Genomic DNA, 25,000 nt, shown 5'->3' with positions numbered 1-25,000 from the left:
TATACCATTTCTGCACATCAGCCATGGTTATAGCTTTGGCCACCAGTTTTCCCTTTTTACCTTCATTCCCTTCTTTTTTGCCAGTTTGCCACGCAGAAACAAAAGTTGGTAAAAGGAAAGGAGAACAGATAGATCAAGCATGTGTTACTAAAATTTGTTTAGAAAAAGCTCAGATTAGCCAAAATTCACCCACCCTGTCGATGTCTAATTTGAGTGATGGAATAGATTCCAATCTATCTCATAATAATGCACTAAGAAACCTTTGCCATCTCAACTATTAACACCAGTACCAGATCTGCGAACCCTCAATGAGTAATCAAAGATGGCCCATCACCTACTTTATTTTTTCAGTGTGTAGTTTTATTTACTATTTAGGCGGTTTGAGTATGCAGTGGTATTACTAAGAACAGGCTAAACTTTAATTATATATATTCAGACAGTAGACCGTTCAAGTATGTACAGATTATTTTATCGTGCCTTATTGTATTGTTAGACTTAATTGGTTCCTTGTACTGAGGCTTTGTTTAATGAAATTCATTATTTTCAACTTAAAAAAGGATGATATTAATTTGAGAAATGCTAAAACATCACAATTTATTATTTTTAGCCATTATTTTTAACTGTCAACCCAATTTTTAGTCTAATAATCTAACATACTTTAGCTTATACTTTTGAACATTAATGATTAACTGATAATCACAAACAATAAAATTCTGATAATCTTCTAACATTCCTCAAATATTAATAAACTGCGGGTAAAGACACATTAAGGTTTGTATCTCTTGCGTTTGTAAACACGTTAGATAACATAATACAATAGGGTGAATACTATATTAGGCTTAGTATCTGACTAGTGACTAGTGTTCAAATACAATGGACATTCAATCTAATGGTTTGTGGATAGATTTACAAAATTTCAACAATATATTTCATCTAGATTCCCTAACTAATAAATGCGCTCTCAGGTTTATCTTTCGGGCATTTAATACCGACCAAAGTTGGCATGTGAAAATAGGACACCAAAATTAGCGAGGCCAGATCCCGGCCCACGCCTCACTCAGCCAAAATAAAATTTCGGTTTTCCTCTTAATTTATTTTTTCTTCTTCCCCTGCCAATTAAAACAGTCAGCTTCAGTAAAATCACGACGGGATACTTGTAATTAGGATCATGGGATATAATACATGCTTAAGGTATATAGGATTCAAGCAAAGAAACGTACCGAGCTTACAAAGTTATCCATGGTCAGCTGCTTGCGCTTCTTCGAAGATGGAGACTCCGTCTGTCGTGGCATGGTACGCTTTGATGGGGTACTACTCTGAAAGATTTGTCAAACTTGCATAAGATGACAACCTGATATTGATTGATATTTAATTAGTAATGTATGGCGTTGATAAAAGGATATACAAACCTTTGCAAGTTTCTTCTCCTTACGAGCCTGTCTCTCTCTTTCGTCATATTCTTGGTTTTCCTTCTCAACAAGGCGAATGAGGGTGTCACACCTCCTTGTTAGTTCTTGCGTTGTGCGAGACTTAACAAACCAATCAAAACGAAACAAAGGTGACATTCGAAATGCTGCCTTCAGTTCATCCCAATTCCCATAGCCAAGTTTGTGAATCATGCATATCTGCGAATTTCGAAGCCAACATAAACGGCAAAAAAACTCCCCTTGTAAGCGAAAAAAGAAAAGTAAAAACACATGAAGAAACTGGACATAAATTTAGACAAAACGAAAAAATTCAAATATGGACAGAACCAAGATTAACAAGCAAACAATACCATGAATCGATCACATTCTTCATTGTATAACTTCCCTTTGTTTTGCCCATATTGTATCTTTAGTTCTAACCATGGATTCTTGTAGCGGTCCAACTTCTTCCCAATAGCTTTCATAATCTCATCTTTCCGGGATATTCTAGCTTCCCCTCTTTCGATGTTTTTAATAATTCTATCATAATCTGCGGACAATAAAACACATGTCAAAATGCAAAAATTAGACTCAGCATATAGTAATACAGCGAAACAAACTTCAAGCAAAATTCAATGACCAGATGAAACAAAAATCAATGACAGCATCAGTTTGCATATCAACCCAAGAAGAAAAACAAGGCAATACTGTAGTACCACAAAAGATCCCCCATTTCTTTTTTCTTTACATGGCCATCATCACTAACCGTTTAATTCCTTGTATCTTTCTTTGAAGACCACCGCATATCTCTCAACTTCCTCTTCTGTTTTTCCTTCCATCTCAGAAGCAATACCTTTAATATCATTTCGGCCATATTTTTCACAGGCCCTAACGAAAGTATTAAAATCCCTCCTGCTCCATGATGAGAAACCCTAAGTGTACGAAAAACCAAAATTAAAACCAAAATAAAATAGATCCGTATCAAAGCCAGGCCTGAAATGAAATTAGCTCACCTCCTCTAGCAGCTGCTCCTTTTCTTCCAACTCTTCAGCAGTCAGTGGATCTCCCACCTCTAAATTCAACATATATGTCATTGTCACATTAATCATTCACATGCCAAGATGGGAAAGGGCTAAACTGGATAGTAATTATGTACCTTCTGGTTCATCCACCTCTATGGAGTCTTTTACTTGATTCTTCTGATGCGTTTGCTGAAATTTTGTTAAATAACATGAACATCAAAATATGTACACTTCCTTTTAACCAAACATGAAAAATACATTATGTATGTCACTAGGCTCATGTTACCCACCATGAGATAGCGTACTTCCTTTTCATACAGCTCACTCAACCTTTGTGTGTTGAAAAACTGGAAATCATGCCTGAAGACAACAGAGTAGACACAATAAATCAAGACAGAACTACCATATTAAAAGGGAAACCTTGTTTAGCGAGAAGATTACAGTTGAGGCATCCTGGGAATACGGGGCTCCTTCGGTTTAGTAGGACCTCCTTGGCGCAATGTTTGCTTGAAGTATTCAGACTCCGAGTAACTAAGAAACCAATAGAATAATCATACATCAGATTTTTTTTTTTGTTTTTGGGGTTCAATGTATAGCATATAGACTGGTGTTTACTTGCGCTTCCGCTCTCTTCTCGGTGGCTCAATCCAGTTTTCACTCACAATCTTTTTGAAATCAAATTTGTTCTCATCCTTCATTCAAAGAAAAAGCAGTCAGATATTGGTTAGAATGAGGAGTGCAGTTCAATAGACTGATGCAAAACTGAGCAATAAAAGAGTCCATCACAGTTAGCAAAGAAATTATAAAATGTTGACTTACCTTGTCATCATCAAAATCATAAAGCTCAGCATCTACAAATAACATTTAAAAAAAAAATTAGTAACTTCAAACAACCATACAACTTAAAAGGCAATATCAATGCTACACAGGAGCAAAATGCTTGCAGTTGTATCTTGATAAAAATGATGCTTCATTTAGAACAAAAGCAAATGACTTGTAGGCCATTGCTTCAAAGACCAAAAAACTAATTTATGAAATAAGCAAAGCATAAATGCATGCCAATTATTTCATTCTTTCAAAGAGGATAAAATTAATGCTCCATTTGGAGAGCACAGATAAGAAAAAGAAAAGCTTGAAACTTGAAAAGGGGTAAACAAGAATTCAAACAATGCAACAGATCAACAGTAACACTCAAACAATTGTCTATTCCATAGCCAGATTTATATTAAAAAGTTACATACTGTCATCCATCTTAAATTTGATGGCATCTTCAGTAAATTTCTTCATCTTAGCATCAAGCTCAGCTGTAGCTTCCTCTCCTTTGGCAATAATTCTGTCAATATCCTCATCTGTAATTGTACTGTCCTTGGAACTAAAAACCATTTCAGCACCAAATCTAACCATTTGAAGCAACTCATCTTTATTTACAGCTGTACACATAAACCAATTGTACCACATAAGACAATCATAAAAGTTTAAAGAGATAAAAGAATACTAAGAGTTCAGATGAAAACCCTTACTCTTCTGCTCAGCTAATCGGCCTTGCTGAATCACTAGAGCATCAAGTGCAAGCTTTTTGTAAGCCCTTTCAATTACTTTCTCTTCAATTGTATACTGTGGATTTTCATTGTACAAGATATTAGGACCAACCAAAAGTATAAATTCAGTGCTTCAAATTGGTTGTCGTGCCAGAGTTGGATATATATCTTGTCGGATATTTATTGAAACTTTGTGCCAATACATGTGAGATATCGCACTTACTATATAATGACTAATGCTGACAATGGCATTCATTCTAGATTAATATCAATAGGTTTTATCTTGATATTGTAATAATTTTATAAGTTGCATCATAGACATCATGTGTTGCAATTTTTTTAAAATTAGATATATCCAGTTAGGTGTCTTACATGTATGCTGCCTATATAGAAAAGCATAGATAATAGTGAACATAGTAATAATGCACAACAATTACAAACCTCCGTGCAAAATCGGAAAACTTGTACTTCTTTCTTCTGTCCAATCCTATGAGCACGATCCTGAGCTTGCAGGTCAACTTGTGGGTTCCTGGTATAACACCACCAAATATCAATAAGCAGCAAGTTATGGTAACCAATGCAATTCAGAAGACTGATGACACAATCAACTGACAACTAACTAACCAGTCACTATCATAAAGAATTACAACATCAGCAGTAGCAAGATTGATGCCGAGACCTCCAGCCCGAGTAGATAACAAGAAGACAAATTTCTCACTTCCTGGTTTGTTGAAAGCTTCAATGGAAGCATCACGATCTTCTCCACCGGTGTTTCCATCTATACGACAATATTGATATCCCCGAAACATCAAATAATCTTCAAGTATGTCCAGCAGCCTAGTCATCTGCAGAAGGGCCACAATTAAGCAAGGATGGGAAGCAAGACATTAGATTGCATAAATTTAAGACCTTCAAAGTCAATCAGTGACAACAAAGTGACAAACCCGTTCTTACAGAAAACTAACCTGTGAAAATATCAGGACCCGGGAGTCACGCTCTTTTAATTTAGGAAGTAACTTATCCAATAGAACCATTTTACCTACAAAAGAAATATTTAGAAACATTTGACAATGTCAAGTCATTAAATGATCAGTCTACAAAGAACTTCCAGAATATCTCTTTATGTAAAGAAATTTTACCAGCATTTGTGACGAGATGGTCTCCTGTAGTATAGGGAGGACCGGGTTCAGCACCTTGGAAGAGATATGGGTGATTACAGCATTTACGCAGTTGCATTGCTATGTTGAGGAGTCGCTTTCGTTCTCCACCAGCATTGACAACCTCTAGATCTTTCTGTAGTAATGCCCTATAGTACTGCTTCTGCATTTGTGACATGCCTACTTTGAGTATAGTTTCCTTTTTCGGTGGCAACCCTTTCTCGACATCTGACTTCAACCTCCGAAGGAGAAATGGGCGAAGGACCTAAGATATAGATACAAAGTAAAAATATTACTCAAGTGTCGGATTAAGTGATTAAAACAACACTCAACAAACAAAGGAGGTTCATGTCTAACCTTGTGTAATTGTTGAACAACTTCCTGCTGATCATTTTCACCTGATATTTGGAACCATTCATCAAAAGTTTCAGCAGAGCTAAAAATTTCAGGCAGAAGAAAATTGAGAAGAGCCCAGAGTTCATGAAGATTGTTCTGCAATCACAAAATAAGAAACCACAGTAAATATCCAACTTTGTTAGATGATGCATGCTACAAGGGAAAGTGAACTAGAATCAGAGTTTTAAAAGTTACATCAGTCTATGAACAGATAATGCTGCGGGGAGGTACAGAAAATAAACAAAAACACAAAACAGCAATGCTACCAAGTTAACCCAAATTATGAGTAATTCAACTCCTTCGTGCTCGTCAACTGCAATTTGACTATGGACAGAAATTCTCAGCAAAAATTATTGGAAGATAAAACAGTCAGATTTAGAGACTAAACAAGCCATGCCGCCCATCATTGGTAGCATATGCAACAGTCTAATTTTTTAAAGCTAAACTGCAAATGATAATACACGCAAGGTCATACTAAACTTTAAATTCATTCAAAGTGAGATGAATTGACACAATGATGCTTCCCTGTTCAGCAAAGCCCATGAACTCCATAAAAGAAAAGGGCTGTCCTAAGGAATTTAACTACATGGATCAACAAAATAAAGAAAAAAACAAAATACTAGTTTCAAGATTACATTGCAGCATTGTTGTGCATAATAAACAAGACATACTTGGAGTGGTGTGCCAGTTATAAGGAGTCGGTAGTTTGTATTATAGAGCCTCATCGTCTTGGAAAGGAGGGAGTTCTCATTCTTGATTCTGTGGGCCTCATCAATAATTATGTAGCGCCAACTAAATCGACGCAATGCAGACTTCTCCTTGATAACCATTTCAAAACTTGTAACACATACATCAAACTTCCCGGCAACCAATAACTCCTCTCTTATATGCCTCTGCAGTTATTTGAAACCAACAGACAAGTGTCAAAAGTATCCACCAATGTAACCTTTGAAAAATAATTCGCAACAGCAAAGCTATTCTTACCCTTTCATCCGGGTTGCCAAGGAACTTTACTGCTCGTAAAACAGGACAAAAGCGCCGAATCTCATTCATCCAATTTCCAAGAGTAGACTTTGGGGCCACAACCATATGAGGACCCTTTATACCTCTGAACTCATATAAATACCCTAGCAAAGATATAGTTTGTAATGTTTTCCCAAGTCCCTGCAAATCAACAGCATAATTAATTTAATACTTAAGAAAATCAATTTATACATCACATATTAATTATGTTCTTGAACTTATTTGCGCAGAGACTTAACTCTAAGCGCCTACCATACCTACCATTTCATCTGCCAGAATTCCATTTATACCATTCTCATACAATCGTATGAGCCAGTTTAACCCAGCAAGTTGATAATCCCTCATCTTCCCTTGGATACCTGTTGGAAAAGAAGAAATTTCACATGAACCAATAGCTTTAAAGATGTTGAATATGATCATATGACTAGAAAGAAACTGCATATTAGTAAATATGCTTCCATAAAAACAAATTATGATAGTAACAAGAAGAAATCAACTAGTGAACAGAGGGAAAAGAAATGAGAGAGAGAAAGGGGGGGCGGGGTGTCCAACACATAATCAATGTCATACACATGCCCTATGAGAAGTCCAGGAACCAGGCCTCCTAACACCAATAGTAAGTAAAAAGAATTTAGCCAAAAAAAGAAAAACAAAACAAGGAATGGAGTATAGACAATTTAACCAAAACAATGCTATAGATGAATCACTGACCAATATAACAACATAAAATAGAAATGGAATATCCAAATATTTTCTCCACAAAGTGACTAGTGGGAAGAAAGAAGGACATGGAGTACACAATGAATGAAGAACTAAGAATGGAGCACTCCAACGCAAGCACAGATACTACATACAAAAATAAATTTAAAGTAAGGAAAACGCTCACATGATGGTTGTGTTACCAGCCGCGTGCTTGCCAAACCATCTTCTTCTTCTTTAAGATACTCTTCATCTTCCTCTTCTTCAGTCACTTTCGATGCATGGCGTCCCCTAAAGTAGAAAACAATAAATTCACAATAAGTAACGAAGTCATAGGCAGAAGAATCACAACTCTTTGTTGTCCTTCTTGACTTCTGAAATTACCTTCCCTTTGACTTCTTCTGAGAAGAAGATTGAGCACCTTTGGCAAAATGAGCAAAAATCTCAGTTTGCTGCAACAGATACTTCAATCGGCCCTTTCCTTTATTGTTCTGCATCAAAAGGTAACAATATCGATTCATTTAACAATCAATTCAAATTTTATATAACGAAGTGAAAAGCCATCCCATGTATCATGTATATACGCACCATATCAGCATCAATAGCTGCATTTTGTTCATCCAGAATCTCCTGAATCTTCTGCTTCTTCAATTTCTGCATTTCTTTCAACCTCGCCTTCTCGCGCTTGCTAACTTCAGTGTCAGCATTATTTTCCTCCTACAATGAAACAGTTTCGAAAACAAAACATGAGGAAAAGTCTGTTCATGCGTGAACGAAATGCAATAACAAGAAGCACTGTCGATTGAAGTTGACATCTGCTACACAACAACCGTATAGCTTCACTTGCAAATATTTTAGCATCGCAAAACGATAATGCGTTATACGAAGTTAAAGCCCTAGCTCAGCGAAGTCCAAACGACAAAACGCAGGCGCATGAAACAATGGTTTTACGTTTACCTGTTCATCGTCGTCGGCGTCTCCGGCAGGTTCATCCGGCGCAGTATCGTCATCGCCAGAGCTAGCGGAGCGAGCCACCTCTTCGAGCTCCTCGTCATCTTCTTGTTCGTTGATCTGATCGTTGGGAAGTTGCTCCTCCGAACCGGAATCGGAATCGGAGTCAGAGGCATTCGACGGCGCTTCGTCGTCTGAAGAAGGCTGAGATTTGGAGGGCCTCCCCATGGCTTGGTTCTCTTTTCAGATCTGGGAGGGTTTCTTTCGGAAGAAAAAAGAGAGCGCGAGAGGGACACAGTGATGAATAACCAAAACCGAAGGGAACGAATAAATGCGTAGTTAGTGAGGCATTTATGGCCGTCAGATTTATTTGCGGTTTGATCGAGTGGCTCTACGCCGTCGAAGAAAGTGAACCGAATATTTCGCGCCATTTACGTGGAAATTAGATTTTCCCGCTTACTTGGATTTGGGTCTCCTTCGTTTTTTATTGGCCACAGTATGGGCCCACTTTTGATTTCTCCACAGGCTTTATTATGGGCCTTACTTCTTTTAACTGGTTATGGACTTATGGATCATTCACTGTTGCCATTGCCTGCTTATCCCTGTACACTGCATGGTCTAGTGGCATAAAAGTATGCCTTGCTCCTGTCCAAAAAAAAAAAAACGTATGCCTTGCTTGTTGCGGGCATTAGGCAACGCTTTAGGGCTGTTTGAAAAACTCTAAGAAGTAGCTTTTTTTTAATTTTTGACTTATGAAAAGTAGTAGTATTAATGTCTGGTACAATTTTTAAAATCAAATTGTAACTTTTTAAGAAGCTATTTTGGAGCTTATAGAAAAGTTAAAAAAAATGACTTCTCTCATAATACTTCTACTTTTCATTACATTTCTATAAAATAAGCACTTTTAGAATTAAAAATCCAAACACAAAATAACTTATTTATAAGTTACTTTTAACAAAATTATTTATTATTTGAGTTATTTTATTAAAAATAGCTTAATTAAGTTAGTTACCCAAACTGAGCCTTAGTGTAAGGTTCATCTTCTATGTGTTGCAATGAATGCACGGGGATTCAAAATTTGGCTGATGTGAAATAATAGATAGAGCCTTAATATTATGTATGTGTGTGAGTGTGGTGTGTGAGTTTATAATATTTAGGATTAGGACTATCCAATTCATATTAATTTTTCTTTTATTTATTTTTATTAGACTTAGTTTAGTAAAAAAAATTAAAATGCTTGTATCTTTTAAAAGTACAAGTATTTTGTTTTAAATTTTGTAAAATATCATATAATATTTATAGTTTTTAAAAGTTAGAAAGTACTTTTAAAAATATTTAAAAATAAATTTAACTTGTGTTTATTAAAATTTAAAATATAATATAATCGTATATATTAATAAATATTAAAATTTATTCTTATGTTTATGTCTATTATGATTTTAAATGATTTATTAAATGTAAGTATTATAACTTTTAAAAAATTATTTTTTTAAACACCAATCTTAATAAGTTATATTTGAAAAATAAAAACTTTAACAAATCAGTACTTAGACTATTAATTATATTGGCTTAAATAAATTGTTAGATTTAAATTTGTATGATTGAATAAAAGGAATTGCTTATTGCTTACTGGTTTAGCCACTTGCTAACTCATTTCTGATTTGAAGTATAATTTTCGTCATTTATTTTTTCTTCGCTATTTTTCTGTCAATTGGAGCTTATACAGGCACATCCCATAAACACGTACGGCTAGGTCAAATTGGATGATACAATAATAATGAATCTAGTTTAAAATGGTGTTTGGCCATGTTAGCAAATCATATTTGCTTGCTTCAATTAGTCTATTATAATTTCTTCAGCTAATCATGCAAAATTAAACAAGTTTGACAATTAACAAATTATGGCGTCATTTCGTTTGCTCAATTAATTTTGTAACTGGTCAAATTAAATCATCTTCTTTGATTCACCAAAGGCATAATAATACATCGTGAGACACTTATAAATATGAGTTAATTCCAACTTAGCATTGTGATTGAAAAATCTTGCTCTTACAATAATAGCCTCTTTTGTAATCTATCTCTTCATGAGCTGAACATTAATAATGAACTTAATTATAGTTCGTGGCATACAATAATCCAAATACTTCATCTCAGCTTTCAATTCTTTTGGTCTTGGCCTTCTTCAGAGGTTGAAACTACCGTTGTTGTGTCTTTGCTTTCTCCATCTTCTTTTGCCGGAGACTCTTCGCTTTTCTCTGTTTCTTTGCTGCTTGGAGCCTCTTCCTGTTTCTCTGTTTCTTTGCTTGTTAATACTTCTTCCTTGACTACAACACTCTCTTCTAATAAACATACAACACCAAGTTAATTAATAATGTTAATAAGATTTTAGAATTTTAAGGTAAAACATTTTATACAATTATTTTCATATAAAAATTGATAATTAAAAATTATTAGATAATAATATAATTAAATATGACAAAATTATCTAACAGTTATTAAATATTATTATATAAAAAAATTAATTTTTAAATTAATGTAATTAAATAATTGTAAAAAATTCTTTATCGGTTATCTTAATTTATTTCATATAAACCCTAAAATTCAGACCTTGTTGTTCTTTCTTTTCTGCATCATTCTTTTCATCTGCAGTAACAGGAGCAGGAACAAAATCCACCTTATTATTATTATCCTCTTCAACATTATTCTCTTTCTTCAACGAATCATCCTCCTCCTTCTTCTTCTCATCAGCAATAACTTGAATAACAGCTTCCTTTGTTTTCTCTTCCTCTACAGCAGCAGCAGCATCACCTTCCTTGCTCTTGTTCTCCAATTTCTCCTCTTGTTGCACCTTTTTACTATCTTCATTCTTGTTTTTGGACTCATCAGCAGCAGGAGTAGCTCCATTATTTTTCTCCTTCTCCTCCTTGACATCATTCTTCTCTGCTTGATTCTTTTCAACAGTGTTGTTGCTGATTTTGTGGTCCTTAATGGTTTCTTTCACATCTGCCGTGGGTACGCTTGGATTCTTCTTGCGCTGGACGGTAGTTGTGTTTCCAGAAGCAACATCTGCGGGTTTTGATTTCCCACAACCCATTGTGTTTGTGTGTAATGAATTATTGATTGTGGGAAAGAAACAGAGAGTAAGAAATGTGAATTAGGGTTGATGATGATGAATTAGGTTAGAATAATGGGAATAATATATGAAGAATAAAGAGGGATAGCATTTTTGTTTTTGTTGTTATGGAACAATGGCCTGCATGCATGGGTGTAATAATTTGGTGTCATTAGAAACCAACCGGCCTTTTTTAAGCTCTCTCATCATCTTCTCTAAATATAGGTTTCATCGAACACAATTATTTTAATCCAGAAAGGGACAACTAATGTTTTGGACTAATTTAATTATTCTTTTATTATAATCACCAAAAAACCATCAATCTTGCCAACAAATCAAGAGATGGCATAGTTGTAAAAATGGCAACTTCGGTATATGGAGAGTTGTAAAAGTAAGATGGTTAGAGTAGTTTCTTGTAAAGATGATAGATGAGATGTATGTAGACACTTGTTATATCAAGCACCGTTAATTTAGTTAATACCAATTACAAAATTAATTTTGAGTTTCTTAAGTAGTGTTTGTTTTGAGGTATTAGGATAGAGATGGAGAAATTGAAACTCAGTATCGTGTTTATTGGTACAGACTGATACTAAAATTTTAGTCTCTGTTCTGAATAGCGTTTGTTTTGAAGTACTGAGACAGAAACGGAGAGACAGAGACTCAATATCATGTTTGTTGGTTCAGATACTGGTGTTAAAATTTCTGTCTCTATCTCCAAAATTTCAGTATTTCAGTACCTCCAAAAAGTAGGGACACAGGGGACTAAAATTTTTAGAGATAGAGACTGAAACGTTAATAACATTTTATACCTAAAATACTATCATTTCAATTAATTAATTCCAATTTTACTCTGTGTAAATTAAATTAGAGTTTTATTCTTGTTTTAATTTCTGTCTTCCATTTTGCATCAAACTACTGAGATTTATTTCAATCTCTGTCTCTTAGCCTCTGTCTCTCAGTCTCTATATTTCCGTCTCTGTCTCTTCACCAAACGCTACCAAAATGTCAGTATTTCAGTACTTTCAAAAAGTAGAAATAAAGGGGACTGAAATTTTTGGAGACGGAGACTAAAATTTTAATAATATTTTATACCTAAAATACCCCATTTCAATTAATTAATTTAACGTTATCTTTTGTGTAAATTCAATTAGAACTTTATTTTTGTTTAAGTCTCTGTCTCCCACTTTACACCAAATACAATAGAGACTTATTTCAGTCTCTGTCTCTCAGTTTCAGTCTCTCAATATTTGTCTATCTCCAAACGCTACCAATAAATTATAATAGGTGAACATTCAAGTGCAATTGGCTTTATATAAAGTTGATAGACGAAAAACATTAAATAAAAATTTAGTAAAACATGTAAAAATATTTAACAGTTCTCAACTAGCAATTTCAGATAAAAACAACTGCATGTGAATTTTTACCATTATAATATCTCTCTATCTTGTTATAATTTATTTTTAATATAAAAAAAATATACACAAATTGATAGAGTAACAGAAAATTTTTCTATTCAACTTTACCTTGCTTAATTTCTCCAATGATATTATGAAGACACCATTGCTTGACTTAGTTTAAATGTGCCTCAATTAGGTGCGAAAGGAAATTGGAAGCAAGTTAAACTCATATCAACGAGTTTAAACTCCGATCCCATTTCTCATCACGTCGTCTTAGTTTATATATACCATTAGAGCTAGTTTAGCTAAGCAAATAGGGATATCATTTACGTTATTTACGTCACCTGATCCACCAAGATGGCAACGTGAACAAGGAAAAAACAAAATCCCACCAAGCTAGCTACATGTGGAAAGCGGTAACAATGCAATATCGATTTAGAAGAGTGATATGAATCAGCAGATTTTGTAATTTGTAATTATCAATTAGTTATTATTAGTGTTTTTAATTGTGTGAAATTATATTTAATGATATAAAATTACATATTTTTTTAATTAATAAATGTTGACTAAATTTTAATAAAGAAAAGTCTAGAAGACCAACAATTTTTGTGTTTTATGGCCAACACTTAACCATCAAAAGAAAAATGAGTCATATCTCACCATTGAATGCAATCTCATACCATTAAAAAAATTATTGATAGCCAATTGATGGTTACAAAACACAAAAGTTATTGACCCCTAACACTCCTCTTTTAATAAAAGTGCTAATCCTCTAAACTTTTTTATAAATTTATTTAGTATTAAGTATTATCTAAACTTAGTATTTAGATATTTGGATTAGTCTTTTCAGTTTTTCATTTATATGTATTATCTTACACATTTAAATAACTAGTATATATGAATAGATATTTATTGAATATGTGTAAAATTGATAAAAACAAAATTAACTAGTTAAAATGATAAGTTATTTTTAGTTTAATTGTAAGAGGTTTTTATTAAGTTTTAGAAACAATTAAAAAATATCTTTTATAAATTATATATAATAAAATATATTTAAAAATAAAAAAATTGTACACTAAATATTCTCATATTTCTACTATATCTGCCTTCTGGTATATAAATATAGATATAGAAAAAAATATTTTAATTCATAAAATTTGAACCCAAAATCGTAAGAAGTCAAAATATTTACACTATTTAACCAAACTTACATATGGTGCTGTCGTTGATGGCTATATACGATTGGTGGCTAAAATGGCTAAGTTATTGGGACCAACTAAAATTTGACATGTGCAAAATTTTAAGTTGGAAGACTTAGGTTTTTTTTTTTTTGGGTCAAGAATCCAGGCCAGTTACCTGGTCCAAATTCTAAACAATGATTCTTTCTACCTAATCCGACTTGGAAGACAGCGATGATCCCCTCTCTTTGCACGTAAGGCGAGCACGGCGCTTCTCCCAGCAGCTGCTCCCTCTCGTTGAATCGGCCGAGTGATCATAAACTAAATCTGCGACGACGCTACCAACTTTCAGTTGTAGCCCATTTATGTCAGCATCGTCAACCACCTTCCTTGGTCAAAACTGCCGCTGAAGCCCTCCAACGTTTGACCGGATCCACAGTCCGACTTCGCCATGCCCGGCTCTCCCTCTCGAAGCTCCTTACCTCGCAGAGGATGACCGCACTGCGAACGATTCTTTCTTCCTCCCTGGTTTCATTTCCAAAACATGGGCAACAAATCCAGTGACGGTCCTATGTTGGACTGCATGGAGAACCTCTGCCTTAGATTGTTAAAGATCTGGATTGAAGATCTCGATTTCTACTTCAGCTTGTATGGTTCTGTCATCACTTTTGCTGTTCACGGCTATCTGTACAACATTCTAGCTGATGTAATCTGCCATTTTTTTCCTACTTTCTCTTAATAATATTTTCTCATTTTCTTTATTCCTTTTTACCTTTTAATTAACCCGTAGATCTATGACTTCACCTTTGCGTTTTTCTTCTAATAGTTTCTTGTATTTCTGCAGGTGAAAATGTGCTCCAATTCAATCGCAGGTTCCCTATTATCGTGGTCTTCACCACTGCATGAGCTAGACAATTTCATTCTTGGGAGTCCAAGGCACTCCTTTCTCAAGTAGATTCTCCATCAAAATTTGAATATCCTGCAGAATTGCAAAAAATTCTCCAATTGTAGTTCTGGATTTAATTGCTTGAATGAGCTTTAAATTGTCTGATTCTATTATAGTTCTCCCTGTAAATTGTTCACTATGATTAAAGATTGACTAATTGCTTGTGCCTCTACTCTAATGCTTGTGTTAGCTTTAATTTTTTATAACAATCCTAATACTATCCTTCCTTTGTTGTCCCTACCGGATCCATTCTCTTTGTTGAAAGCAGCATCCACATTCACTTTCAGCCAATCTCCCCAGGGGAGATCTCCACCACACCGTGTTAGTTCTTCTTCTCATTACTTCTATCTTTTTTATCTGTTGTCTTTCTACTGAGTTCCAATAAATATTTTATAGAATTCTTGCTTTGTTGATTGTCCAATATAAATTAACCTCTTGTTGTTTAAAATCTTGTCATTCCTAATTTTTCACACCTCCCACATTAGAAATTCCAGCTTGCTAATCATTTTCTTTTGTTTCTCTCCATCAGCTGCTCTGATTTTTCTTATGCTTTCCATTATCCAGTTTCCAATTGATTTTACTGTCTCTAATTTTGGTGTACATTAACATTCCACCTTGAACCATGTTACCCTTGCCCAGTCACGTAGCAATAATGCATGTTCTATTGTTTCCAACTCTTTAGAACATATTTAGCAAACTGAATCTGGTACCATTTTTCTCTTATGCAAATTAAAGTTTACTGGTAATATATCTTCCAAGCTTTTCATAGAAATATTTTAATTTTTTGTGGGACCTCCATTCTCCATATTTCCTTCTATAAATCCTTCCTATCTTCACTTGTGGATGGGTTTTCGTGTCTCTTATCCAGTCTAGCCGCTCTAGCCATATAATACCTTGTTCTGATCGTGTAGCTCCCATCCTCTCTCCATGGCCAATACAAAAAACTTCATTGTTTACAACACTAATGGGAGTGCTCAAAATTGCTTTACTAATATCCTAGGTAAACATATTTTCAGAATTGCTTTCCATAGATTCATCCGTGCTTTCTGCATTAAGAGGCTTGCTCCTTCCCGCAATCCAGTTGTCTTTCCAAATACTAACCTTAAAGTCATCGCCTATTCTCCACTTGGCTCTCTCCCTCAATATATCTCTTCCATGCAGAATACTTTTCCATACCCATGAGAAATCCTTTTTACATGTTGCTGACTATAACTCACCGTCCGAAAAATAAAGCGATTTTAAAATCTGCACCCAGCTTGAATTTGGATTTTTTATTACCCTCCATGCTTGTTTAGCAAGATAGGTTGTATTCTGTGTTTCAATGTCCTTAAACTACAGCCCCCCCCCCCTCGCTTTTGCTTCTTGTAATAGTGTCCCAGTTTCTCCAATAGATATCTCATTCCTTTTTCTAGTGCTGCCAACCAGAACTTATGCGATTTTTGTGCATATTCTCCTAAAAAACCTTTAGGAAACTTTATAATGGTCATTGTAAGACTCCGAATTTTTAAAAATTAAATAATAAGTTATTTATGATCTATTATATTTATTTAAGATTATACTTTTAGAGATTTTTATATATAAATCGAGCAATTTCTTATTTAGAATTTAAAGCTTTAGTAATAAAAAAATAATGAGAATTTTATATGCTTTAACTTGAATATTTAGATTTTGAACCTTATTTTATGAATAAAGGAAAATCCTATTTGATTACTTCTAATCTTGAATTAGAATAGTTATTTCGAAAATAATTTTTGTAAGTGAAAATAAGTAGTACTCTCAGAAAAAAAATTATATGGAATTATATTTAGTTTTCAATTATTACTCTATACTTTAATTTTAATATTTGTTCCCAAACGAAACCCTAATTCCCAAATTTACCCACACTACTCCAAACCCAAACACACACTACACTCACCCTTCCTTTCCTCCTCAGTAGCCACCAGCCCCCTTCCCAAAACTCACACACAAACACACACACCTACACGAACAAAGAGAGATGATATCCGAGTTAGCTACCGGATGTGTCAGGTTCTGACAGTTTAACCGACATGTGAACTCATGGTCAGTAGGACAGGCATGCATCATATGCATTTATGTGACATTGTTTGGGTGTGCATATTGTACTTAATTTGCCTATGTGAATATTTCTGTTTAAATACTTATTGCCATACTTGTTGTAATTGCTCTTGATTGTGTTTGAACTTCATTACTTGTGTTTGTGGTTGGTTGGTTCAGACTATGATGGTTGAGTGTTGATTGATTGTGTTTTGGGTCGTGGTTGACTATGTTACCGTGTTTGATTATGTTTAGGCCGGAGGCCGTGATTGTTGGGGCGGGGGCCATATTTTGGGTATGTTATATGTCTTGGTAAGTTTGATTGGAATGGTTCTTTGGCAAGTAGTGAAATATTATGGTATATTATGTTTGGTTTGGAGTTTTTACAAATAAAATATGAATTTGGAGTTTTGGATAATTAACCGTTGATTTTACAAAAGATTCATAAGACGAGCGATGATCACTGCAGTTGAAAACAGTTTTCTTTTATATAACTTCTTAGGACAATTTTGAAACTCCTATAGTGAGAGTGTATTGTTAGGTTCTCACCCCTACAGATTTTTCTTTTCAGGACGGAGAGGAGTTTAAGGAGTTTCTTCTACGCATCTGATTGTGTTATATATATCTTAGTTATTGTTTTTTCCTCGTATTGTTATATATTTTTGTAAGAGAGATAGGAGTCGTTATTTGTAATGATATGTATGTCTGGTATATTTGTAAGTTACTTGTGTAAGAAATCTTGTATATATATATATATATGAAGATTGTGATTGAATTTTTTTATATATGCATGTTTGTAAAACGCCAAAGAAAAAGAACTTTCGGTTTTTTAAAAAAAAACAGCGATACGCTTTCGAGTTAAAGGCTTCTATCTTATTAGTAAGTATATAGAAGTTGTCGTAATATCCTCGCAATTAGAGTGGCACAGGCGGAAGCATGACATTCTGACAATAAGGGTGTTACATTCATGGCATATGCTGGCATTACTTGAACTACTAATTTTATAAGTATTTCCTAGCTCGTGTGGTTTAAAAGTTTTTCATTCCATCCATCTAATTTTTTTAATTTTTTTCTTCAATCCAACTTAAAGCTTTGTTCTGAGACCTTCCCCGTATAGTCGGCAATCCCAGGTATTTTCTGGGTGTATCCCATGCCACCATTCCTAAAATCTCTTCAATATCCACCCTTCTTTTTATCAGCACTTGGCTTCCAAAAGTGATGCCTGACTTGCTCAAATTTAATCTTTGTCTGGACGCTTCTGTGTATTCATTGAGGATATTAATGACTTGAAATACCTCGTCCTGCTTTTCTTCCATGAATATAATGCAGTCATCTGCAAACAACAGGTGAGTAATTACCGGGGTTGTTAGAGTTATCCTTAGACCCGATATATAACCATTTCCTTGGCCCTCTTACATCAAAATGGTAAATACTTTTGCTGCCAAAGAGGTAAGGTGAATATGGGTCTCCTTGGCAAAGATCTCTTTGTGGCTTGATCCTTCTAGACAACTCACCAATAACCTTGAGCCTATAACTTGCACTTCTCACACATCCCATTACTAGTTTAACCCATTTTTCATTGAACCCAAGTCTCCCGAGTACATTCTCAAGAAAGTCCCACTTTAGTCTGTCATATGCCTTGTTTATATCTAACTTGATTGCCATGTTATGGGATCCTTCTCTTCCTTTCTTGTTCAAGCTGTGATAAATTTTTTGGACTATTACTACGTTATCTTGCATAAACCTCCCTCCTATAAACGCACTTTGAATTGGTGAAACTATTTCTTCCAGTATTCCTTTTAATCTTATCACTAACACCCTGGATATAATCTTGTAAATAAAATTATAGCAGCTAATCGGCCTTAATTGATTAAGCTCTACCAGATTCTCGATCTTTGGAATTAAGACCACTATTGTTTTACTGAATTCTTCTGGTAAAATTTTACTATTAAAAAACTCTTTGACAACTCCATAAACCTCGTTCTTAACCACCTCCCAGTGTTTTTGGTAAAATAGTCCATTCAAACCATCTGGCCTCGGAGCCTTCAGGCTACCCATACTAAAAACAGTTTTCTAATCTCATTTTCTTTGTAGCTCTCACTGGAATCTTATTGAGGGTGCTTTCAAAATTCTGCCTACTGTTTGAGGTAAACAATCCTTCAAAATATTCCTCAATATGCTTCATAATTTTCCTTCTATCATACAACCAGGAGCCTGCTTCATTCTTCAGCTTTACTATGTGTTTCTTTTCCCTTCTTTAAATAGTCATGAAAAAAAGATGTGTTTTTGTTACCCTATTTCAGCCACTTTAACCTAGCTCTCTGCCCCTAATATTTTTCTTCCTGTCTCCACAGTGCAACTATGTTCTCCTTTAACACCTATATCTGCTCTCGCTCCTCCTTTGTGGCATTTGACTGTTGTAGCCTTTTTCAATTTCACTTTCAATCTCTGAATTTTCTTATCTGTACGCTTGAAAGTTGCCTTGCTCCATTTATTCAGCTCCTCTTTGCAATTGTTCATTTTTCTTTTTATTCTTGTCCAAATGTAGCCTTGAACAACTTTCTTATTCCATTCCTCTTTTACAATATTATCGCAATCCTCATTATCAGCCCATAATGCCTCAAATCTGAAACTCTTTCCAATCCTTTAAACTAGATTTGTTTAAAATTAGGGGACAATGATCAGAACTAATTGCCCGCAAAGTCGAGAGTGATGCATGTTGGTGCAGAATCGTCCACTCCCAATTAGCTAATGCCCTGTCAATTCTCTCCCTAGTAACAAATTTGTTCCTAGGGTTGCTAAATCAAGTGAATCTTCTCCCCTTCATGTCTAAATCCATAAGAGATTTATTGTCTACAAACTGTCTAAACTCTCTCACCTGGCTCAGTGGCTTTGGGTGAAGTCCAATTTTTTTCTCTTGGCTCATCACATCATTAAAGTCTCTAATGAATAGTTGAGGTTCATTTAGATTGCAATTAGTTGTTGTGATCGTCCTCTATTGTTCTTTTCTTCTTCTTCTTCCAAAATTTGGATTTTCATAGATGAAATTACATGTCTAGATGTTCCCTTTTTTATCTTCAATTTTAGTCTTTATGTAATTATCACACACAAAAATAAATATTAATATTGTAACTTTCATTCCACAAAAGGCATAGCCCTTCGGACTAACTCCGGAGTTCTACGTAAAATATATTCTCAAAATATAACATTTTCTTTATCCTCCTAATAGTTATTTCTTTAGCTCTAGTTTCAATTAGGAATACTATTGCTAGCTTAATTTGCTTGCACATGTTGTGTTCCAAAACTGTTGCGTGTGCCGCTAACCCGCGACAGTTCCAACTTATGACATTTATAGTTGAGTTGGGGGCATATTTAGTCCCGTTTCCTCAGCCATTGAGTCTTTCATAGTATCTTTTTTTATGTGCAAGTCTTTTCCATGAGATATTTTTCCAGCTGAACCTTTGACTAGCTTGCATTTTTTGTTTGTCTTCCAATTATGTGCAGTTGTTTCTTTTCCTTCCCGCTATTCTACCCCTGTTAGTCTTCTTTTCTTCCTCTTTTGATTTTCAATTTTTTCTCCATTCTTTGGGCAAGTTCAGTTTCTAATTCTCTGGCCACCACAATATTTTTACTATTTTATGGCTCCATCTCCTCTTCTTCTTCTACTATCTCCACATAATAGAATCCTTCATCGTTTCTAGTCACCAATTGCTTGCTGTTTTGATCTGGCTTGCTATTTTGATTTAGCTTCCATTCTTCCGTCCTATGCTGCTTGATCATTCCTTCAATGTCCATAGTGTTTATATCGTGGGCTTCACCTTCAAATTCTTCTCCTATGTTTCTTTTTCCTTTCTCTTCAGCCATGATTTTATTGAACTTCTTCAATAATTTTCTAATAGTGAAATTCTTCTCTTATTCAATTGGCCCAATTTTGAGTTATTATATAGTTCTATTAGGCCTATGGTTAAAGGCAGTCCATGACTCATTTGTTTTACTATTTTCTCTTTTCTTACCTAGTCCATCCTTTTTTTCATTCTTCCTATGGATCATGCTAGTATGCTACTATCTTTTTAATTTTCTATTGTCTTTTCTATCCCCCTATCAGCTCTTTCATTCCTCTCTGATTCTGACCCTCTGACTTGATGATTTTTTTAAGTAACCTCCCCCCACCCCTGGGTTTTTCCTTTTTTTTCTTGATTAGTTGTACCATCTCCAAGCTCCAAGACATTGGTATTTTTATCACTGTTCACTTTTTCAAGATCAATCCCTTCAACTTGGCCTTGAATTTTCTGCATTACCACTTGTCTCTCTCCTATTTACTCATGTGAATTTGTTGGTTTGTCCTAAGATTTTGCTGAAACACTAACTTGGAGCTTACAATTCCTTCTTGACTAGACACTTCTTCTTCTCTCTTGTTGTCTTTTCAGTCACACTTTTTCCTGAAGTCTTCTTTCATGCGTCTCCCATAACTCCTCCACCCACCAATTATGTTGCTCTTCTTTTCTTCTCTTGATATCAGCCCTTCTTATTGCCTTATTGTCAATTGACCTAAACCCTGGAGTTGTGAGATCTGGACCATATCTGGAGATACTTGGGTTAACTATGGACACAGCTATCTCCTCCATATAGCTTTTTTTATCATGACCTATTCTCCCACATTTATAACAATAATCATATAATTTTTCATACTTAAAATCTGCAAATGAGTGACTTCCATCATTTCTTTTGCACCAAAGACTATTCTTTAATGGTAAAAAGGACATTTAATTCCACTCTGACTCTCAAAAATGATTAAAGCATATTTCCTTCAACAAATGGATTTTCAACACTTATCACCTTTTCCGCTATGGCTTCCATTTTCTTTGCATTACTTAATTGGATTTTATCATAAGGTAACCCATGTATTTGTACCCAAATAGGAAGTTGATTATAGTTTACCTCATCTATGGATAGGTTAGGGCTCCACCATTGAAGACTCAACATGTGGCCCTCCATCCTTCATGGTCCACCATCATACGCTCTCCTTGCTTCATCCTGATTTTTAAAATTCAATATGAAAGAGTTTGGTCCCGCATTGGTGACCACCAATCCATATGGATCCCCCCACATTTGGAGAATTATTTTGCGCACTGTGATAATTTACTCGACCTACTAATTTCTAATTCGTTGCTTCTTCTTGTTGAGCTGGAGAGACTCTTCCAGATCAAGAACATCTCCTCCCATGTCACCAAAAGATATGTCTTCCATGCCTAGCTTTGTAGATAACGATCTTCTCTTTTTACCGTTTCTTTACACCTTATAAACTGCTGATTATTGTAGTGTTTGAAGATATCTAGATTTGAGACTATAACGAGAATATAGCTTTGCTTTACGAAAAAGTAAGGCTCCACTTATTTGGAGAGTGTTAGGATCCACTATTGGAGAAGTTACAACTTAAAAGTTTAGAAATATGATAAGACAGGTATATTGAGCCGCTAATAATAATAACTGTCTTATATATCTTTTTACCAAGCACTAAGGGGTTTATGGTCTGGATCTTGGCCGGGTTTAAGTAGATACGGACTTGGTCCTAAAAGGTTATCGGGTCTATTTTGACCCGACTCGAAGGGAACCGAAAATAAACCAAGTTGACCCGATATAAAATTAGTATATACAAATTTGTAAATTTTATATATTAAAATAATAAAATTTTATTTTTAAAAATTAAATTTAATAAATGTTATATCATATTTATACCAAAATAAATATTAATTGAAGTATAAAAGTATAATATAATATTACTAATTTCACTCAAAAATATATATTTTTATTGTAAAATACAACTTCAGGCCACCCCGAGTGACCCGAAGCATAACTCAAACCCGACAAAAAAAAAACACCCGGTAGAAATGACAAATCCGAACCCGACAAAAATATGCCTCGAGCCTGGGCCGGATCTTGAACACCCCTACTAAGCACAGCAACGAAACTAATCAGTTGCGGTAAATTAGGGACCCTACAATAATAAAACTAAGAGCAACTCAAGTGAGATATTTTTTGGGTATCAATTTTGACTTTATAGTAATTGAACTGATTTGAATTTAAACTCGTATTGGATACAATATTTGAAATGATACTGGTATTAATAAGAAGATACAGTGTCATTTTAAAGAAAGACTAGTAAAATGCTGTTATTTATATATCTATTAAATGAACATTGTAATCTTGTTATGTAAGGTTAAATTGAAATAAAACCAAACATTAGAGTGACGAATTTCACATTAAATTTCAAATCAATTTTTATGATATATGGTTCCACAAATACTTATGTAGTATTGTGTGGGACCCAAAATAAATAAAATAAAAACCAAGCATGGAAGATGCTCTAAGTACACTCATAACTCTCTTTTCTTTGTTTGTCCATGGTATTCCTTGATCAATGACTAATTTGTCGTGGATCTAAACTCAATAACAAAACTAAGCATACTCATAACACTTTTTTGTTGCATGCACACTCATAACTCTCTTTGACCAACTGAGTACCGTGACAAAAAATCCTACAAAACACTTTTTGGGGATAATTTGACCTAAATAAAAACAAAAAACTCCTACAATGCACTTTTTGGGGATAATTTGACCCAAATAGCTTGAGCCCAAAACCTCACTTCTGTTAAAAAATCTAGGGCCCCATTGCTACAACTCTTATCTTCAACCTCTTCATCCGATGCAGCAGCATTCAACAAGGGCAGCCATTAGGGCTGGCAATACATATCCTACCCGCGGGTACCCAACCCGGACCAACCCGTTCGGATAGAGAAAGATCGGTCCGGGTATGCCTGCAGGTAGGGTACGGGTTTAGGGTGTACCCTACCCTACCATATCCACACTTCATGTATAACACATATTTTTATAAAAACTAGGTATATAGTGAAAGAGGTGAAAGTTGAACCTACAACCTCCCTCATGTAATTATAATAAGCGAGCAACCACTAAACTAATTAGTTAATTTAATAATCTAAAGCATTAATTTTTTATTTTTTATTTTATTAGTTTGTATGAAATTTGGAATGATTGAATTTTACATTTGCTTTGAAAAAAATTGATATTTCTGCGGGTAGAGTAGGATAGGGTAGAGTAGGGTTTAGAACTTTAGGGTGCGAGTAGGGTTAGTGTTGAGAGATTCTCAACCCGCGAGTAGAGTAGGGTAGAGTTTTAATGAAATTTTCAACTCGCGGGTAGGGTTAAAATAGGGTCCAAACTCTATCCTATCCTACTCATTGCCGGCCGTAGCGGCCATGGAAGAACTTGAAGGCGCATAGGAGATTCCAAAACTGAGATACAGTTAACAGTTTCCCCCCATATGTTAGTGTGTTCTATGTTGTGGGTGGACGTTGGCCTAACCTGTAACAATGACAAAAAGATTTAAAACATAAAACCCCTCTTCCTTCCAATATTTACGTGCAACCTGTAACCATAGTCACATTCCAGATACATTTGACTTTGGAAAAAGAACGGTTGTGTCATTCCTCACCATTGAGCTCGTTCATATACGAAGGTTGGGTGAAAACTCAAGTTACATAGAAGAAACTCAAGCTTTATATACAACGAAAATTCATGTGTTGCTAATTGAAAAGCGTTAGATAATAATTTAGTTAAATCACTTAAAATATCTAATAATTTTTAATTATTAAATTTTTATAAAGACAACTTTATATATATATATATATATTAACATAATTTTTCATAATTAACCATAGAATAAATAAATTTTGTTAATGTAAATATGCATATTAAATATCTATTTAGCTATATATGTCCATTTATGAATAAACACACAATTCGATTCCTGTCAATTTTAAAATAGAATAAGACAATTATATAAAAAAGTATCTATTTCAATTCTTGTCTTTGTTTGCTGTGAATCATGGTAGCTCGTTCGTCATCTTTTCTTACCAAACTTAATAGAAGAGATCTACATGGCACTTAATATTGCTAATTCCGACACTGAGTCTCCATTAACTGACATATTGATAAATGGACAATGGTTAGGAATTGATTTATCTTCCTATTAGCAATGGTTAGAGGTTAATTTGTCCTCCTTTATTTTTCACATGCTGCACTGAACTAAAAAGCTGCATTTGT

At 34.5% G+C, this 25,000-nt stretch overlaps 3 protein-coding genes across 8 annotated transcripts; 1 reads left to right on the top strand and 2 right to left on the bottom strand.

The window, feature by feature from the left end:
- Positions 1-711: 711 nt before the first annotated feature.
- On the bottom strand, positions 712-8,517 carry LOC112723046 (ISWI chromatin-remodeling complex ATPase CHR11). The gene is made up of 25 exons (XM_025774270.2): positions 8,199-8,517; positions 7,830-7,958; positions 7,626-7,732; positions 7,429-7,532; positions 6,804-6,901; positions 6,504-6,683; positions 6,191-6,412; positions 5,481-5,615; positions 5,106-5,388; positions 4,932-5,005; positions 4,591-4,811; positions 4,408-4,495; positions 3,949-4,042; positions 3,670-3,858; positions 3,248-3,279; positions 3,044-3,120; positions 2,870-2,959; positions 2,719-2,788; positions 2,563-2,617; positions 2,420-2,478; positions 2,173-2,338; positions 1,778-1,956; positions 1,410-1,625; positions 1,221-1,316; positions 712-1,109 (listed from the first exon to the last, which is right to left on the bottom strand). Exons 1-25 carry the CDS (start codon positions 8,418-8,420, stop codon positions 1,092-1,094), a joined length of 3,204 nt encoding a protein of 1,067 aa, XP_025630055.1. The 5' UTR covers positions 8,421-8,517; the 3' UTR covers positions 712-1,091.
- Positions 8,518-10,101: 1,584 nt separating this feature from the next.
- LOC112724099 (uncharacterized) lies at positions 10,102-11,444 on the bottom strand. The gene is made up of 2 exons (XM_025775372.3): positions 10,799-11,444; positions 10,102-10,530 (listed from the first exon to the last, which is right to left on the bottom strand). Exons 1-2 carry the CDS (start codon positions 11,283-11,285, stop codon positions 10,349-10,351), a joined length of 669 nt encoding a protein of 222 aa, XP_025631157.1. The 5' UTR covers positions 11,286-11,444; the 3' UTR covers positions 10,102-10,348.
- Positions 11,445-13,966: 2,522 nt separating this feature from the next.
- Positions 13,967-17,662, top strand: LOC112723045 (uncharacterized). 6 transcript variants are annotated; one of them, XM_025774266.2, is made up of 5 exons: positions 13,967-14,584; positions 14,723-14,829; positions 15,093-15,145; positions 17,135-17,191; positions 17,451-17,662. In XM_025774266.2, exons 1-4 carry the CDS (start codon positions 14,423-14,425, stop codon positions 17,146-17,148), a joined length of 336 nt encoding a protein of 111 aa, XP_025630051.1. In that variant the 5' UTR covers positions 13,967-14,422; the 3' UTR covers positions 17,149-17,191; positions 17,451-17,662. The 6 variants fall into 6 exon arrangements, 4 of the variants coding, with proteins under 4 accessions (XP_025630051.1, XP_072063668.1, XP_025630046.1 ...); XM_072207567.1 differs by having other exon boundaries at positions 13,969-14,584; positions 17,135-17,174; XR_011867948.1 differs by lacking the exon at positions 17,135-17,191 and having other exon boundaries at positions 13,969-14,584.
- Positions 17,663-25,000: the final 7,338 nt, after the last annotated feature.

The sequence above is a fragment of the Arachis hypogaea genome, chromosome 11, assembly GCF_003086295.3.
Source record: "Arachis hypogaea cultivar Tifrunner chromosome 11, arahy.Tifrunner.gnm2.J5K5, whole genome shotgun sequence".
NCBI classification, from domain to species: domain Eukaryota; kingdom Viridiplantae; phylum Streptophyta; class Magnoliopsida; order Fabales; family Fabaceae; genus Arachis; species Arachis hypogaea.
This window is presented reverse-complemented; position numbering and strand designations above follow the sequence as displayed.

What these genes read in the sequence shown, in the direction of transcription:
- LOC112724099 (XM_025775372.3), bottom strand. Translation starts at nt 11,285, where the DNA reads ATGGGTTGTGGGAAATCAAAACCCGCAGATGTTGCTTCTGGAAACACA. An exon ending in AGAAAAGAAAGAACAACAAG is followed by an intron (nt 10,531 to 10,798) that starts GTCTGAATTTTA and finishes TATGTTTATTAG; the next exon opens with AAGAGAGTGTTGTAGTCAAG.
- LOC112723046 (XM_025774270.2), bottom strand. Translation starts at nt 8,420, where the DNA reads ATGGGGAGGCCCTCCAAATCTCAGCCTTCTTCAGACGACGAAGCGCCG. An exon ending in CAGCTATTGATGCTGATATG is followed by an intron (nt 7,733 to 7,829) that starts GTGCGTATATAC and finishes CTTTTGATGCAG; the next exon opens with AACAATAAAGGAAAGGGCCG. An exon ending in TTGTTCAACAATTACACAAG is followed by an intron (nt 5,389 to 5,480) that starts GTTAGACATGAA and finishes TCTATATCTTAG; the next exon opens with GTCCTTCGCCCATTTCTCCT.
- LOC112723045 (XM_025774261.3), top strand. Translation starts at nt 14,423, where the DNA reads ATGGGCAACAAATCCAGTGACGGTCCTATGTTGGACTGCATGGAGAAC. An exon ending in TGTACAACATTCTAGCTGAT is followed by an intron (nt 14,585 to 14,722) that starts GTAATCTGCCAT and finishes GTATTTCTGCAG; the next exon opens with GTGAAAATGTGCTCCAATTC. An exon ending in CCAAGGCACTCCTTTCTCAA is followed by an intron (nt 14,830 to 17,134) that starts GTAGATTCTCCA and finishes GATTATGTTTAG; the next exon opens with GCCGGAGGCCGTGATTGTTG.